We start from the raw sequence: 15,447 nt of genomic DNA on the forward strand, positions 1-15,447 counted from the left end.
AACACCTGTTACATGCATGGCATTATACCTCAACAAATAACTTTCTGAAATACAGATCAGTTGGGGTGGGAGGGCTTGCATAACCAGAGAATTCTCCACTTTTAATGGCATGTTTCCTTCATATCATTTAAAACATGAATTGTAAAGCTGTGCAGTAGTCCCTCCTCGCCCACAGGGGATACACTCCAAGACCCCTCCATGGACGCCTGAAAGTGGGAATAGTAGAGAAGCCTATATATACTATGTTATTTCCTGTACTATCGGGCGGGTAGCATATATAGCATGGATGCACTGAACAAAGAGATGATTCACGTCCTGGGAAGGACAGCATGAGATTTCATCATACTACTCAGAACAGCATGCATTGGAAAGCTTAGGAACTGTTTATTTCTGGAATTTTCCATTGAATATTTTCAGACAGCAGTTGACTGTGGGTGACTCAGAAAGCAAAACTGCTGATAAGGGGGGATCACTGTAATGATAATATTTTATATACTACTTTTCAGAAAGACATCTGCTATATGAACTCAATTAGTAATTTTTGGTGACTAATACTTAATATATGGCATGCCCTGCCCTCTGTGTCCCTCCCTCCAATTCATCTCCACATTGAAGCAATAGTAACCTTTCTGAAATACCAACTGGATTGTTTTTTCCAGTGGCACAAGTGTCCTCTCCTTCCATCTGCTTTCAGTGGTTCCCTTGTTGTCAACAGGTAAAAGTCCAAACTCCTTAGCACGGCTTAGAAAGTGTGATCTAAACCCAGCCTACCTGACTGGCTTCATCACTTGCCATTTACCCATCCCTTCCAACATACCCATGCTCTGGCCACGCCAAATGCCCCATGTTCTTTGAAAAAACCATGTTCTCTTTCTTATCTAGCCACTCACAATGTTCTGCTCTGTGTCAGGAGTACTCTCCCCATCCAGCCCACCCACCTCCCTGCCTTCATCTGGCCACGCCTAGTCACCCTTTAGGTCTCAACTGTAAATGTCACGGTCTCCAGGACGCCTTTCTTGACCTCTTAAGTCTCGGTTGCTGCTCTTCCTCCACCTCCCATAAGCACCCTGGAATTTCCTCTGTCATAACACATTTCACACTATATTGTAGTTGTTTGGTTATTTGTCTTTCTCCTCCAGTAATCTGTAAATTCCATGAGGACAGACACATTATTGCCACTGTATAACTAGGGTCCACCACAGTGCCCGGCACACAGGAAGTGCTCGATGACTTTGTACTGAAAGGATGAATGGGTATTTTCTTTAATCTCGTCAACTTTAGTGGTACTATTATGCTGTCGTACCTTTGTCTCGTTTCAGTCTGTGATGCTTCTCTTACATAGCCAGCGGCGTTATATCTTTGAGTACGACCAATCGGATTGTCTGCTCTCAGTCACCATGCCTAGTATGGTGCGCCACAGCTTACAAACCATGCTTTCGGTGGGCTACTACCGGAACATCTACACCCCACCAGACAGTAGCACTTCTTTTATCCAAGACTACAGTCGAGATGGCCGACTACTGCAAACCCTGCATCTGGGGACAGGGCGCAGAGTTTTGTACAAGTACACCAAACAAGCAAGGCTGTCCGAGATTCTCTACGATACCACCCAGGTCACATTAACATATGAAGAGTCTTCTGGAGTGATTAAGACAATACATCTGATGCACGATGGCTTCATTTGCACAATCAGATACAGGCAAACAGGTTTGTGGTAAAAGGATGGTGATGTATACAAGCACATCGGTCTTAGAAAGTTTTTGCTGGCCACAGTCCGAAATAGAAGCATTAACTTACAGACACGCAATTCAACCAAATTTGAGTTATCAAATTATCTTCCATTGAAAATGAAAAATATGTGATAGATGGTGTGAAAGCCAATTCCTTAAAAAATACAGTGCATTTCCCTTTCTCTCAGCCCTCAAGAAAGTTGAACTCTAAGTACCTAGTCTAACTGGGTACCCCTCCCTAGTCACCACCAAATTGTCCCAAAGATGCAAAGTCTCACTCAAATTCCCAAAGATATGAGTCTCACTGAAACTAGTTCAAGCCTTGTGTAACTTCTATAAGCCTCAGTTGATGGCAACATGTCTTCAAAAGTCACCATTTTTTATTATATTTCATCCTGTGGGTTTATAAAATACCGAAATCCAGTTACTGTAATACTGGATTTGGTCAAAACCTGACCTTCTGACCTTGTTGTTGCTAAGTCGCTTCAGTCGTGTCCGACTCTGTGCGACCCCATAGACGGCAGCCCACCAGGCTCCCCCGTCCCTGGGATTCTCCAGACAAGAACACTGGAATGGGTTGCCATTTCCTTTTCCAATGAATGAAAGTGAAAAGTGACAGTGAAGTCACTCAGTCGTGTCTGACTCCTAGCGACCCCATGGACTGCAGCCTACAATGCTCCTCTGTCCATGGGATTTTCCAGGCAAGAGTACCGGAATGGGGTGCCATTGCCTCTGACCTTGTAGCATGTGTTAAATGAACTGAAAGTATTTTTGTCAGTAATTATAAAAAGAGAGCATGTTTATAATATCAGTTTCATCACTTCAACTACTGGTTGGGTAGTTGAGAATGGGTTATTACTTCTGAAGTTCCTATAATTAATTTATTCTATAACTATAATATGCAGTGTTTTAATTTTTTTTCATATTTGGTGACCACAGTGATGACATTATGTATCTATGAGATGAGATGTCTGGGCGTTAGATATCAAACATCAATCTCTAATATTTCATTTTGAATGTAAAAACATCACTACTAAAGAAAAGAACACTAGAACTTTCTGATTGTTCAATATTGAGTCTCTTGCATTGTTCTCATGATTTTTATTTTGACCCCTTCAGGACCTCTTATTGGGCGCCAGATTTTCAGATTCAGTGAAGAAGGCCTTGTAAATGCTCGCTTTGACTACAGCTACAACAACTTCCGTGTCACCAGCATGCAAGCTGTGATCAATGAAACCCCTTTGCCCATAGATCTGTACCGATACGTCGATGTCTCTGGTCGAACAGAGCAGTTTGGAAAGTTCAGTGTAATTAATTACGATTTAAATCAAGTCATAACTACTACCGTGATGAAGCACACCAAGATCTTCAGCGCCAATGGACAAGTCATTGAAGTCCAGTATGAAATCCTAAAGGCAATTGCCTACTGGATGACTATTCAATATGATAACATGGGCCAAATGGTAATATGTGATATCAGAGTAGGAGTAGATGCCAATATAACAAGATACTTCTATGAATATGATGCTGATGGGCAACTTCAAACTGTCTCTGTAAACGATAAAACCCAGTGGCGTTATAGTTATGATCTGAATGGGAACATCAACCTCTTAAGCCATGGGAATAGTGCTCGTCTTACTCCTCTCCGATATGACCTCCGAGATCGCATCACCAGACTTGGAGAAATTCAGTACAAGATGGATGAAGATGGCTTTCTGAGACAGAGGGGAAATGACGTATTTGAATATAATTCTAATGGTCTGCTGCAGAAAGCCTACAATAAGGCTTCTGGTTGGACTGTGCAGTATTACTATGATGGGCTTGGGCGACGTGTGGCCAGTAAGTCCAGCCCTGGACAGCACCTCCAGTTCTTTTATGCAGACCTTGCCAACCCCATAAGAGTTACTCATTTGTACAACCACACCAGCTCAGAGATTACATCCCTGTATTATGATCTCCAAGGTCACCTTATTGCCATGGAGCTAAGCAGTGGTGAAGAATATTACGTAGCCTGTGATAATACAGGCACCCCACTAGCCGTGTTCAGCAGTCGGGGTCAGGTGATCAAAGAGATACTGTACACGCCTTATGGAGATATCTACCATGACACTTATCCTGACTTTCAGGTCATCATTGGTTTTCATGGAGGACTCTATGATTTCCTTACTAAACTAGTGCACCTGGGGCAAAGGGATTATGATGTTATCGCTGGTCGATGGACGACGCCTAATCATCATATATGGAAACAGTTGAACCTCCTTCCTAAACCATTCAACCTCTACTCTTTTGAAAATAACTACCCTGTTGGCAAAATTCAAGATGTTGCCAAGTATACCACAGGTATTTAAATGGCGTGATGCTTTATGCTAAAGAGAAAACGCTCCATGGTGTTTATCACATAATCTCAATGCCTTTGTAAAGATGCTTCCTCTTCCTGCCAGCTAGCCCACAAGTTATTGTGCAGTCAATCTCTTCCTTAGTCTTCTAGAGTGAGCAGAACTGTACACGTTGGAGTAAAACATGATACTTTTGCATCCTAGTACATTTTCTTCTTTCCTTTTAAGCTCTCTGTTCATAGTTTTCACTCTTAAAAGCTTCTACAAATAATTTCACAGAAGAAAAATCAGGATTGTGTTGCATCAGATAAATCTAATACCAGAGTCTGTGTGGCCTTAATACCACTACCACACTAAGAATTTCCACACAGTAAACTGAGCCAATCTCTATGATTATCCATGAATCAAAAGGTTTCCCCAGAGAAAGGATCAGATGTTTTAGAGTGATATAAAGGGGAGCTTATCCCTAACTTACCATTGGCTAAACATATCAAAGGCAGGAAAGGCATCTTTCAAGCTTTCCACAAAAGTTGTAAAGTATGGGCTTTAAAATGTTTTTTTTTTTTTCTTTTAAATTTTGTGTCTCACAGATATTGGAAGTTGGTTGGAGCTATTTGGTTTCCAGTTACACAATGTACTACCTGGATTTCCCAAACCAGAATTAGAAAATTTGGAATTAACTTATGAGCTTCTACAGCTTCAGACAAAAACTCAAGAGTGGGATCCTGGAAAGGTTAGTAAATGTTTTACCATCCCTATTTAGCTGAAAAAAACAGAAGGGCATCCAACACCATGAAATAGTATTAACATATATGTGCTTACTTCTGTTTGAGTCTTCTTGACTATCCACTTAAATGTCCATGATTAATGAGGAGGTAGGATAAAAGCTTCCATGAGGAAAGGATCAGAGAATTGGAGCTTTGGGAAAAGAAAAGACCAACGTATGACTTGATGACTGCTGCAGTAGACTGACAAGAGGAAAGTGGAACTGAACTTTCATGATTCTAAAATGGGTAGTTATGGATTCTATAGAGAGAAAATTATTCTCTGAGAGACATAAAACATCAGATCTCCAGCTGAAAAATAAATCAGAGCATAGTGCATTAGAAGCATGGGAATAACAAATTATTCTGATAAATGGGACTTACCTAGTGATCCAGTGGTTAAGACTCAGAGCTTGCATTTCAGGAGGCACAGGTTCATTTTCTGGTCAGAAAACTAGGATCCGCATGCCACACAGTGCAGTCAAAAAAATTATTCTGATAAAGAAAAAGTATGTAAGAGCAATGAAGCAAAATAACAAATATTAGAAACTTTCTGGAAAAATAGGAATACCAAAACATTCAAAGCTCAGCAGGAAATTCCATCACTTGATGAGATACAAAGTGAAAGCAAGAAGGAACTTTTTCTTTCAGATGAAAGAAAGAGGAATATCTGTGTCTGCAAATGGATATATATACACACACACACACACACACATATATGGCTTTAACAAAATAAAACTGAAATTTGGGTGGGAGGGCTTGAAATTCAAGTATTAAAAAATTGTAAGTGAAAGGCAATTCTAAGTAGGTACTAGAGGCTTATCCCTTTTTGTAAAAATGCTTTTTATTATTATTATTATTCTTTTTTACTTTACAATAGTGTATTGGTTTTGCCATACATCAACATGTATCCGCCACGAGTATACACATGTTCCCCATCCTGAACCCCCCTCCCACCTCCCTCCCCATACCATCCCTCTGGGTCATCCCAGTGCACCAGCCCCAAGCTGTAATTAAAAGTCCTGCAAAAAGTTCATCAAAATTTTGGAAATTTCTGATGCTTTTAAATGGATACCTGGAGGTTCATTATTCTCTTGTTTATTTCTTAATATGTTTGAAATCTGCCATAGTTTTTAAAAAGAGGTTTTTTAGGTATTTATGTTTATTTTTGGCCACTCTGGGTCTTTGTTGCTGCTGAAAGTCTTTCTCTAGTTGCAGCAAGCAGAGGCTACTCTTCATTTGAGTTACGCAGGCTTCTCATTGTAGTGTCTTCTCTTGCTGTGGAGCACAGACACTAGGGCGCATGGGACCAGGGATCAAACCTGTGTCCCTGCATTGGCAGGTGTATTCTTAAGGACTGGACCACCGGGAAAGTCTCAAAAGTGTTTTGTTTTTTTTTAATCCACATAAAAAGACCCATGAACTGGCTGATTTGCTCTTGTTATGTATAAGATCATGAGCTACTTGAAAGTAAGAATGATGCCTTATACCTCACTGTGGCTAATATATTACTCTACATCCAGTAATAAACAGCTAGTTAGTGTCTGTTGAATTGGAAAAAATAAAGTGTCTTTGTTTGGGGGGAGCTTCCCAGGTGGCACTTGTGATAAAGAACCCACCTGCCAATACAGGAGATGTAAGAGACATGGGTTTGATCCCTAGGTTGGGAAGATACCCTGGAGGAGGGCATGGCAACCCACTCCAGTATTCTTGCCTAAAGAATCCCATGGACAGAGGAGCTACGGGCTATGGTCCATAGGGTCACAAAGGGTCAGACATGACTGAAACGACTCAGCACACACACAGACCCACTTAAGTGCCTTCTAGGTCTCGGATTCTATGGTATCAAATTTGAACATATTTGCTTATGCTTAACCCTTAACTCACCAAGATATCAAGAAATATATGCCAGGTAATCAAATCACCTGTTAGTCTTTTCCTTTCCAAAACGCCGGTGAAGAGATTCCAAATTAGGCTTGTTTTTAAATCACAAACCAGAAAATTAAGGAAAGGGGGAAGCAACCTGGCAAACCTTTGCTTTCTGCGATCATCAAGCATATGACAAGTGTCTAACCCTCTGCTACACTTGCTCAGTGCCTTTCTTCTTTCCTAGACCATCCTGGGTATTCAATGTGAGCTCCAGAAACAGCTCAGGAATTTCATTTCCTTGGACCAACTTCCTATGACTCCCCGATATGGTGATGGACGGTGCCTTGAAGGAGGGAAGCAACCAAGGTTTGCCGCTGTCCCTTCTGTTTTCGGCAAAGGTATAAAATTCGCCATCAAGGATGGCATCGTAACAGCCGATATTATAGGAGTAGCCAATGAAGATAGCAGGCGGCTAGCTGCCATTCTCAACAATGCTCATTACCTGGAAAACCTACATTTTACCATAGAGGGGAGGGACACACACTACTTCATTAAGCTCGGGTCTCTGGAGGAAGACCTGGTGCTCATTGGTAACACTGGGGGGAGGCGCATTCTGGAGAACGGTGTCAATGTCACCGTGTCCCAGATGACTTCCGTGTTGAATGGGAGGACTAGACGGTTTGCAGATATCCAGCTCCAGCATGGGGCTCTGTGCTTCAACATCCGGTATGGGACGACTGTCGAAGAGGAGAAGAACCACGTGTTGGAGATCGCCAGACAGCGCGCTGTGGCCCAGGCCTGGACTAAGGAACAAAGAAGGCTGCAAGAAGGGGAAGAGGGGATCCGGGCGTGGACAGAGGGGGAGAAACAGCAGCTGCTGAGTACCGGGAGAGTGCAAGGTTATGATGGGTATTTTGTTTTGTCTGTCGAGCAGTATTTAGAACTTTCTGACAGTGCCAATAATATTCACTTTATGAGACAGAGCGAAATAGGCAGGAGGTAACAGAAAAAACTCTGCCTTTGCGTCACCAAAGACTGCCTGTTTTTAAAACATACAATGGTTTATTGTATCGGTTTTCTAGATCAGAACTCTGTATATGTAAATATGGAGGAAAAACATATCCAACTGCCTTTCAATGTGACAGAAGATGGTATTTTAATATTGTTTGTTTAAACTCTTTAAGAAATGACAGATTTTTAGTTCTTGTGTGGCAGTATTCAAAATAACACAAGTAGAAATCAAACAACTAAAAAAGTTTTCAGCAAGCACCACTTTCAATTTGTTGAGCCATGCATATGTTCAAATATAAAGCAAGAACCCGAGGTTCTCTGTTGCGACACAAGGTTACATACTCAGCTGTTGGCAGAACTTGCGGGCTATTTGAAAGGTGGTGCAATAGGATCTGAGCCGTGTGTTTCGAAAGACTACCAGCTCTTTCACGTGTTCCAGATCTGTTACAGGAAACTTCAAAAGAAGTGTAAAATGTCCTCGGCCACCATCTCCTAGAATCAGGACCCATTTACCCTTCCTCCCTAATGATTCCTCCTTGCTTGTTGAAATAAATGCCATGTTGTTGTGCTGTGTTTTGGCGTGTGGTGGCTGGGTTCCGTCTACCACACTTCCCTGTGGGTGTGGTCACCAAACCCAATTGCCACTATCTGCTTGTGTATACATGATACCAAGGCAGCTGGCCAATGACTCTCCTCCCACCCAACCTGTTTTGACTACATTTTGTACTCAGTTGTCCAGCTGTATTGGTGTCATGTAAACATAGCTTTTATTAACCCAAGTAGGAATTTCTCATTTATATATAGGGTGTGTTTTGGTCATAGTTTCACATTCGTGATTCAGTATTTATACACTAATCCAATGGTTTTGTGCACATGAAAGGTAATTTACTACCAAGTGTGATTCTGATACAAAAAAAAAAAAGGCTTTCACAGACATACATGCCTGTGATGTCGATACATTACACTCACTACTACTGCAGAAATTCATAAGAGCCAAAACCTTAAAAAAAAAAAAAAAAAAAAAAGACATAATATTAAGGTGAAAGGAAAGTACCAGTGGGAAGACCAAACTAAACATCACGAAAGTTGCTGCCATGTTGTTTACCCCACTTAGATTTATCTTTCAAATGTACAGTTCTGTAGTGAACATTTCCCAGCCGTAGTCAGGAAATGTAATTGAGCCCTTTCCAACCTAACACATTTCAACTAATTATAGAGAGGCAGACTATTTTTTACTAAGATAATTTATATGGATAGTTATTTTAGTTCTCTGTCTTTGCCCATTTATTATTTATTTAATCATCTCTCCTGCCTGGGAAAATAGCTATTTTCCAGGAAGGGTTATTTTGTTCTGTGATCATTTAAAATTTAGAAAAAAAGATCAGGATTAGTGTTAATATCAGCTGCAATTTCTCAATCTGTATGAATCCTGTCATCCAAGAAGCCCCTTGGTGAACTGGGAGATTTGTGCCCAGTGACAAAGATTTTGTAAGCTGCTGTGCAATTGTGAGTTACCACAAATGAAAATACAGGACAGCACAATGTGGCCTGTGGAGAAATCCCCTGAGCCAGCTTCAGCACTTTTCATCACCGAGTCTGGACATTTGCTGTGTCTGAAGGAGAATTTGTGATGGAATGTCGCAGTTTGGACTCTTGCCAGCTACTACCTAAATGCAGTGTGGGGTCAGTGCCTTGCTTTGTGATGACTGTCTTTTTGGGAAATATGCAAAGTCAGAATCCAGGCTCACATTAAGGTTTTTAAAGAGTCTGACTCCTAACTACACAAAGTAGAGTGAGACAAAGGCAAGGACCCACAGACAGCAGGGGAGGGTGTATCCAAACATTTCATTTTCAAAACCTTCAGGTTGGGGTTACCACATTCTTACACACATATTGTGAGAGAGAGAATTCATGATGAACCCATCTCTCTTTTTAATTGGAAGGACACCAGCTCAAGAGATGACTAATCCAGACTACAACCATACTATTGGAGTTTTTTCCCCTGAATCAGGCCTGTGTTAATGGTATAGTATTTATCAGGACAGGATTCTAAAATTACTCACAAACTTGTTGAAAATTTGAATACCTCCACACCAGCCTAAAAATGGACCTTAAGTTCCTAGAACCTCTGATGTTCTTTTAAATCAATGGAAAAATGATTTATGAACTGTATATACAGAGTACATTCATAAATGTGATGATGTATTTTATCACTAATCCAAGATGTCAATATTAGAGTCTATTTTGCTTATATTTTAAGCAATTATACTTTTTTGCAATTCACTGATGATGTATCATTTTCAAACTGCTTTAAATATCCATTAGAAACAAGTATTTGAAGCTTTTACTTAATAGTAATTACCTTGAACTGTGCATTTCTAGTTTGTAATACATATTTATTTAGTTTGTGCCTTTGGTTTCTTAAAGTTATATTTGTATTATAGTCAGGAAATGCACTTTTTATCACTAACAGCTGTGGTTCTAATACTGCCTTGAACCATTACTGTTCTCTTTACCACTTCCAAAGTTTTTTGGAGGTAAGAGGAAAAAACCCAAAAGGTTAGCACACTAATGAGTAGTAAATCTAAGAGAAACATTTGTCATTTCTTAATAAGAACGTGGAGATATTGAATACATCACTTCCTGTTCATCTGAATACAAAGAATGCCTTTACTGACTTGTAGTTCTGAAGTTTAAAGAAAGAACAATTCGTTTGCATTTCCTGATGAAAGTAAAAGCATTTTAAAGAGAAATACATGAATTTCTCATACCCAGAAGACATGCAGCTGACACTACTACACAGCCACACAGCATTCAAGTCAGCTTGAGTGAGAGCACAGCAGTTGGGCTCTCCTATGAAGACTCTTCTGGGCTGGAGGCAGGGAATACTCCGTGATTGTTTCTTTTTCCTAGTTAGGCCCATTTTACTTGTTGGTTTTGTTTTGTTTTGACTCTTGCACTACAGTCTAGAGATCCAAAAGAGCTGAAAAGTTCATAGTTGAACAGCCATTTAAATATATTTATTTTTAGTTGTCATTCTAATCATTGCTGATTAGAAGCATGACTCCTGAAGGAAAGGGAAATAAAGCCCAATTCATACTAATTTTTAGTAAAACACTCACCATATAAATAGGCTTTATTGGGTTTAATTTTTAACCCAACAAAATAATGTATAAAATAAGTGTGTCCTTTACTGTCAATTTATCTATAAGATCTATAATATATAGACTATATATATAACATAATATATACAACATAGCAAATATATGAAAACTTAACAATGTATAATTTGGAATTCACATGCTACGTAGAGAGGTATACAACTAAATTCTGATTTTCATAAGGTTTTTTTTTATTACTATTGACACAGTTTCAAGCATCCTATCATGTTGTTTCTACTACTTTTTTCTTCTCTTTCATTTTTTTGAAACAAATTTTTTTAACCAGACCAGGCCCCACTGTAATATCACCTAAGAGAGTCAGGACAGTTTTTGCATTTATAAAGATATGTTCCTGTAAGGGCAATTGTAATGGAGTTCAGTGGTAATGGAAGCAAAAGTACAGTAATCAAGTGTGGAAAGGAACTTTTGGAGAGACTGAAATGTATTACAGCTTCTAGAAAAACTGAAGGCTACAGATTAGATGCAACATTCTTGTGTTCTTGGAGGAACTCACATACACATAGCTGACCTGAGTAGTACTTCAGATCTCAGACTGCTCTTCCACAGCCTTCTGTAAGGTTCTTTATTCTGCAAAAAAAAAAAAAAAAAACACAAAAACAAAAACAAACAAAAAAAAAACAGAAAACAACAAACAACAAAAAATAATTCAACCATGAAATAGTGACTGTTCCAGCGTGTCCTTCATGTGAAAGCTATTAAGGACCAAATATACTACTGTGTATAAGAAGAAATTACTTCCTAAACAGTAACTGAAAATAGTTAGAGTTAAACTTGCTGTGGATTTTGTCTTGGCAGTTGTCATCTTACATTATTTGTCAAAGGAAATGTGTTTGGCAGTTAAAAAAATCTTTCCTTAGATTTAGTGGTGGACTTTAACCTCTTAAATAAATGTTAGTATATCAGATTGTGTCCTTGAAAAATATTTTACTTGTATGATTCATGACAATGTCTAAATCTTTACTATTCTTCTGGCAAAAGCATCAGTAAGAGAGAAGGTGAAAAAGAGAAGTATAGCCTTTACGTCAGAAAAATATTCTTTTTAGCTGCTTACTTTCTCATGAGAAGTAAAGGTGTTTACAGTGTATGCCAAGATTTTCAGTTTCTATATAACAACAGTTAGAGGTTCTAATCATACTGGAAATTGTGTTATAATGGCCTGAGCCATGTTGCTAGGAAACAATAGGTTCCAGTTTTGTATTCCTGCTCTCACTCCTGTGCTGAAAAGTGACTGGATACTGTACAGGTTCATGTTCTCTGGCTGCAGTTAAATGGTCTTTTGCATTTTGCTCTGGCTTTCAGGTCAGAAGCATGCATTTTTCTACAGAGCATCACAACAACATGCTGTAAATATTTAAAGTTAAACATTATGTGTTGATATTTGAAACAAAAAAGTACTTTGAATATTTCATTTTTAAAAAATAAAATGACAAATGAACACTGTGTCTCATTTTATTCATGCGCCAAACTGCATTCTCAAGTCAGTCTGGTCACCTGAGATTTGAAAAGTGGCTCCCTAACATAGAGCAATAAAACCGCATAATCTTGAAAATATACATGTAGAAATCAGAAAGGCACTAATCGTAAGAGGACATCTTTTCACTTTTATTTTTCATACATATAGGATCACTGACACCAATGACCATTTAATAAAAAAAGAAGAGTAGCTGTTTCAAGTTTAAAAGCCTCTAGGCTAGGACTTATAAAGGTTCTCCCTCCTGTTGATACCTTTCTCAGCAATAGAAAGAAAATTAAGGATTGAAAAACAGGGGTGGGAGGGAGCTAGGAGAGCAAGGCAACCCAATGCACTGGCAAAGAATTGGATGGGCCAGGGGAGGTGATCAGGAGAGACTAAAAAATAACTCTTCTGAGGCCCAAAATCCTGGGCAGTTACAATGGCCCTTTGGCACTTACTTTTCACAAAAAGACATTTACAAGTGACACTGGGAAAGCTGGCCAACAGATTTTCCAAAATTCATCTTTATAATAATATAATATAATATATATATAATATAATATAATATATTATAATATAATATAATAATATAATCCAAATAGGCTGTTATTGCACTTTGCTTGAAATCCTGGAATTTACACCACTCTCAAATGTCCTGTGCTTTTTTATTCACCAATATATAGCTGCTGCTGCTGCTTAGTCGCTTCAGTCGTGTCCAACTCTGTGCGACCCCATAGACAGCAGCCCACCAGGCTCCCCCATCCCTGGGATTCTCCAGGCAAGAACACTGGAGTGGGTTGCCATTTCCTTCTCCAACGCGTGAAAGTAAAGTCGCTCAGTTGTGTCTGACTCTTAGCGACCCCATGGACTGCAGCCTACCAGGCTCCTCCATCCATGGAATTTTCCAGGCAAGAGTACCAATATATAGAGATACCTTGAAAAGATTCACAGAACAGAAGACAATCTTGATTGTTTCAACCCAACCAATCAACAAAAAAAGCAATGGGGGTGGGGAGTGTAGCTGGGATATATTAGTATCATCTGGAGATTGTTTTTTCAACCTACGCATCTCACCCTCAGTTCAAAAAGAAAGCAGAGCTTGTACATTGAGAGAATTATAAAGGAAATAAGGGATTTCTCCATGTTTCTTTCCTAGTCACCGTCGCTTTCAGAGATCTTTGAATATCAATGCTATTTAAACATTTGGTAATATTACTATTGTGAATGTATTTAATTTATTTATTCCTATTTGGCAAATGTGATACTAGCAACAGACTGACTTACTGTACATCACTGGCATAATCAGTGACAAAGCCGAAAAGCAAATTCAAGTCTCATTTGTTACTTTGATGGGCTCTCTCCAGTCGATCAGGTTTGTTATATTCTTTCCACATAAAAATATTCATTTAAAAAGCAAATGACCTAATGATGAAATTCCAGCCTTTTACTACAAGTTGGGCCAATGAGCCCAAATTATAAAAGTGTCCAAATTGGGCAGTTTAACTTCACCCTGAGTGCAAACTGCAAAATTATGGTGCCCCATTTACTGCAAGGGCAAACATAGTCACCAAAGTTGAATTTATAGCCCACTAACAGGAAGACTAGGCATCTCATAACCTTGACATGCTCAAGGGCAAATCTGAGTTTTATTATTAATAGACTTTGGATTCTGAACTCAATAAAGTGAATCAAATAAAACATAAGCTGACATCTAAACATTCTTAACAGGTTTTAAAGCTGGTTCTCACATTTTAAAATCTCTATCCATTCTACCACAAATAATATCTTAAACCCAGCCCTCGATTTATACCAGAAGAGTTAATCAGAGTTAATATAGGCATATTCTCCCTATGTACTACCACAAAGTTTCCCTGCCTGCAACAGCCAAATGGACAATTATCTAAGCTTGTCTTCCTACTGACCTTAAGAACAAATTTCAGAGGAAATGAACAAGTATTTGATAAACTGTCATGTTCCTCGTGGGCTTGCTGACACACTTTTTTTTCCCCTGAAGAAAGGTGTACATGTAGAAATATATGTGCATTTTTCTGCCTGTACTCAGCATATTATAGGTATATGTTAGCATGGCAATATTTTAGATATGGCAAGGATATGACCTTTCTGTAAAGGTGCAAGCTATTATATACTGGGAAATAGCAAGCATGCTCATGCCAGGAAAGAAAAAGTGGGAAAAAAAAAACGATGAATAAAAGGCCAGCAAAAGAAGACAGTGGGTAGGCACATCAACTGTAAAATTTGACAGTAGCAAAATCAGAAAAGCACTTACCTTTTTCAGTGAATTAGTCCAATAAGAAAAGATTAACTTCATCAATGCTTTATTTAGTATATCAATAGCACCTATCTTTGAATATTTTTGAAAGGATTATTTTAAGACAAATTAGGAAAATAAAGCTTTCAAATACTTTATTATAATAGGATAAACCATAGATGATTCCAAAAAAAAGTTTTTTCAAAAAAGACTCTGGTAAAGGAACATGCAAACAATTCATACTTTTAGGATTATTCCAGAATGAACAAGTTAGGGTAAAAATTAATTATACCTATTAAGATTTAAACCCAAGCTACAAATATTTTAAAAGTACTTAAACATATGCATTTTATATTGAAAGTCAGCTTTCTTAATTCCTTTACAAATTAAAGTGATGCTTTTACTTCTAGAAATGGTAACTGGCACACAAATACATCATTGTGGCCATATTCCACCTTTGCAATCCCGTAGCATCCAAGTTAAATGCTCAGAAACCAGACCTTGCCAACAGAGAGAGTAGCTTTGTGTCTCAGCAGGTCACTAATTATTAACCAAGCTCACCACCTCACATGAAGAACACAGAACTCCAAGTCACTAGTTTACACAGAAACTTTGCTTTTTCCTATGGACTATAGGCTGAAATATTTGGATTAACACATTCTGCCTTTAGAGACAGCTCTACCTAGGGAACCCTCATACACTGTTGGTGAGAATGCAAATTGGTGGAGTCCCTGGGTGTTCTTCGGATGCTAAAGCTGAAACTCCAGTACTTTGGCCACCTCATGCGAAGAGTTGACTCACTGGAAAAGACTCATGCTGGTAGGGATTGCAGG

At 38.8% G+C, this 15,447-nt stretch overlaps 1 protein-coding gene across 2 annotated transcripts in view; it reads left to right on the forward strand.

Moving 5' to 3' along the window:
- The window catches only part of TENM1 (teneurin transmembrane protein 1), a 904,402-nt gene extending 895,534 nt beyond the window's left edge, over positions 1-8,868 (forward strand). For both annotated transcript variants that reach the window (XM_086388154.1, XM_086388153.1), the window contains 4 exons: positions 1,320-1,707; positions 2,850-4,070; positions 4,657-4,799; positions 6,944-8,868. In XM_086388154.1, the coding sequence (XP_086244280.1) occupies positions 1,320-1,707; positions 2,850-4,070; positions 4,657-4,799; positions 6,944-7,702 (2,511 nt within the window). In that variant the 3' untranslated portion in view covers positions 7,703-8,868. The remainder of the gene's footprint in view (positions 1-1,319; positions 1,708-2,849; positions 4,071-4,656; positions 4,800-6,943) is intronic.
- Positions 8,869-15,447: the final 6,579 nt, after the last annotated feature.

The sequence above is a fragment of the Bos grunniens genome, chromosome X (assembly GCF_055505025.1).
Source record: "Bos grunniens cultivar Pamir isolate PY7600 chromosome X, Bosgru_T2T1.0, whole genome shotgun sequence".
NCBI classification, from domain to species: domain Eukaryota; kingdom Metazoa; phylum Chordata; class Mammalia; order Artiodactyla; family Bovidae; genus Bos; species Bos grunniens.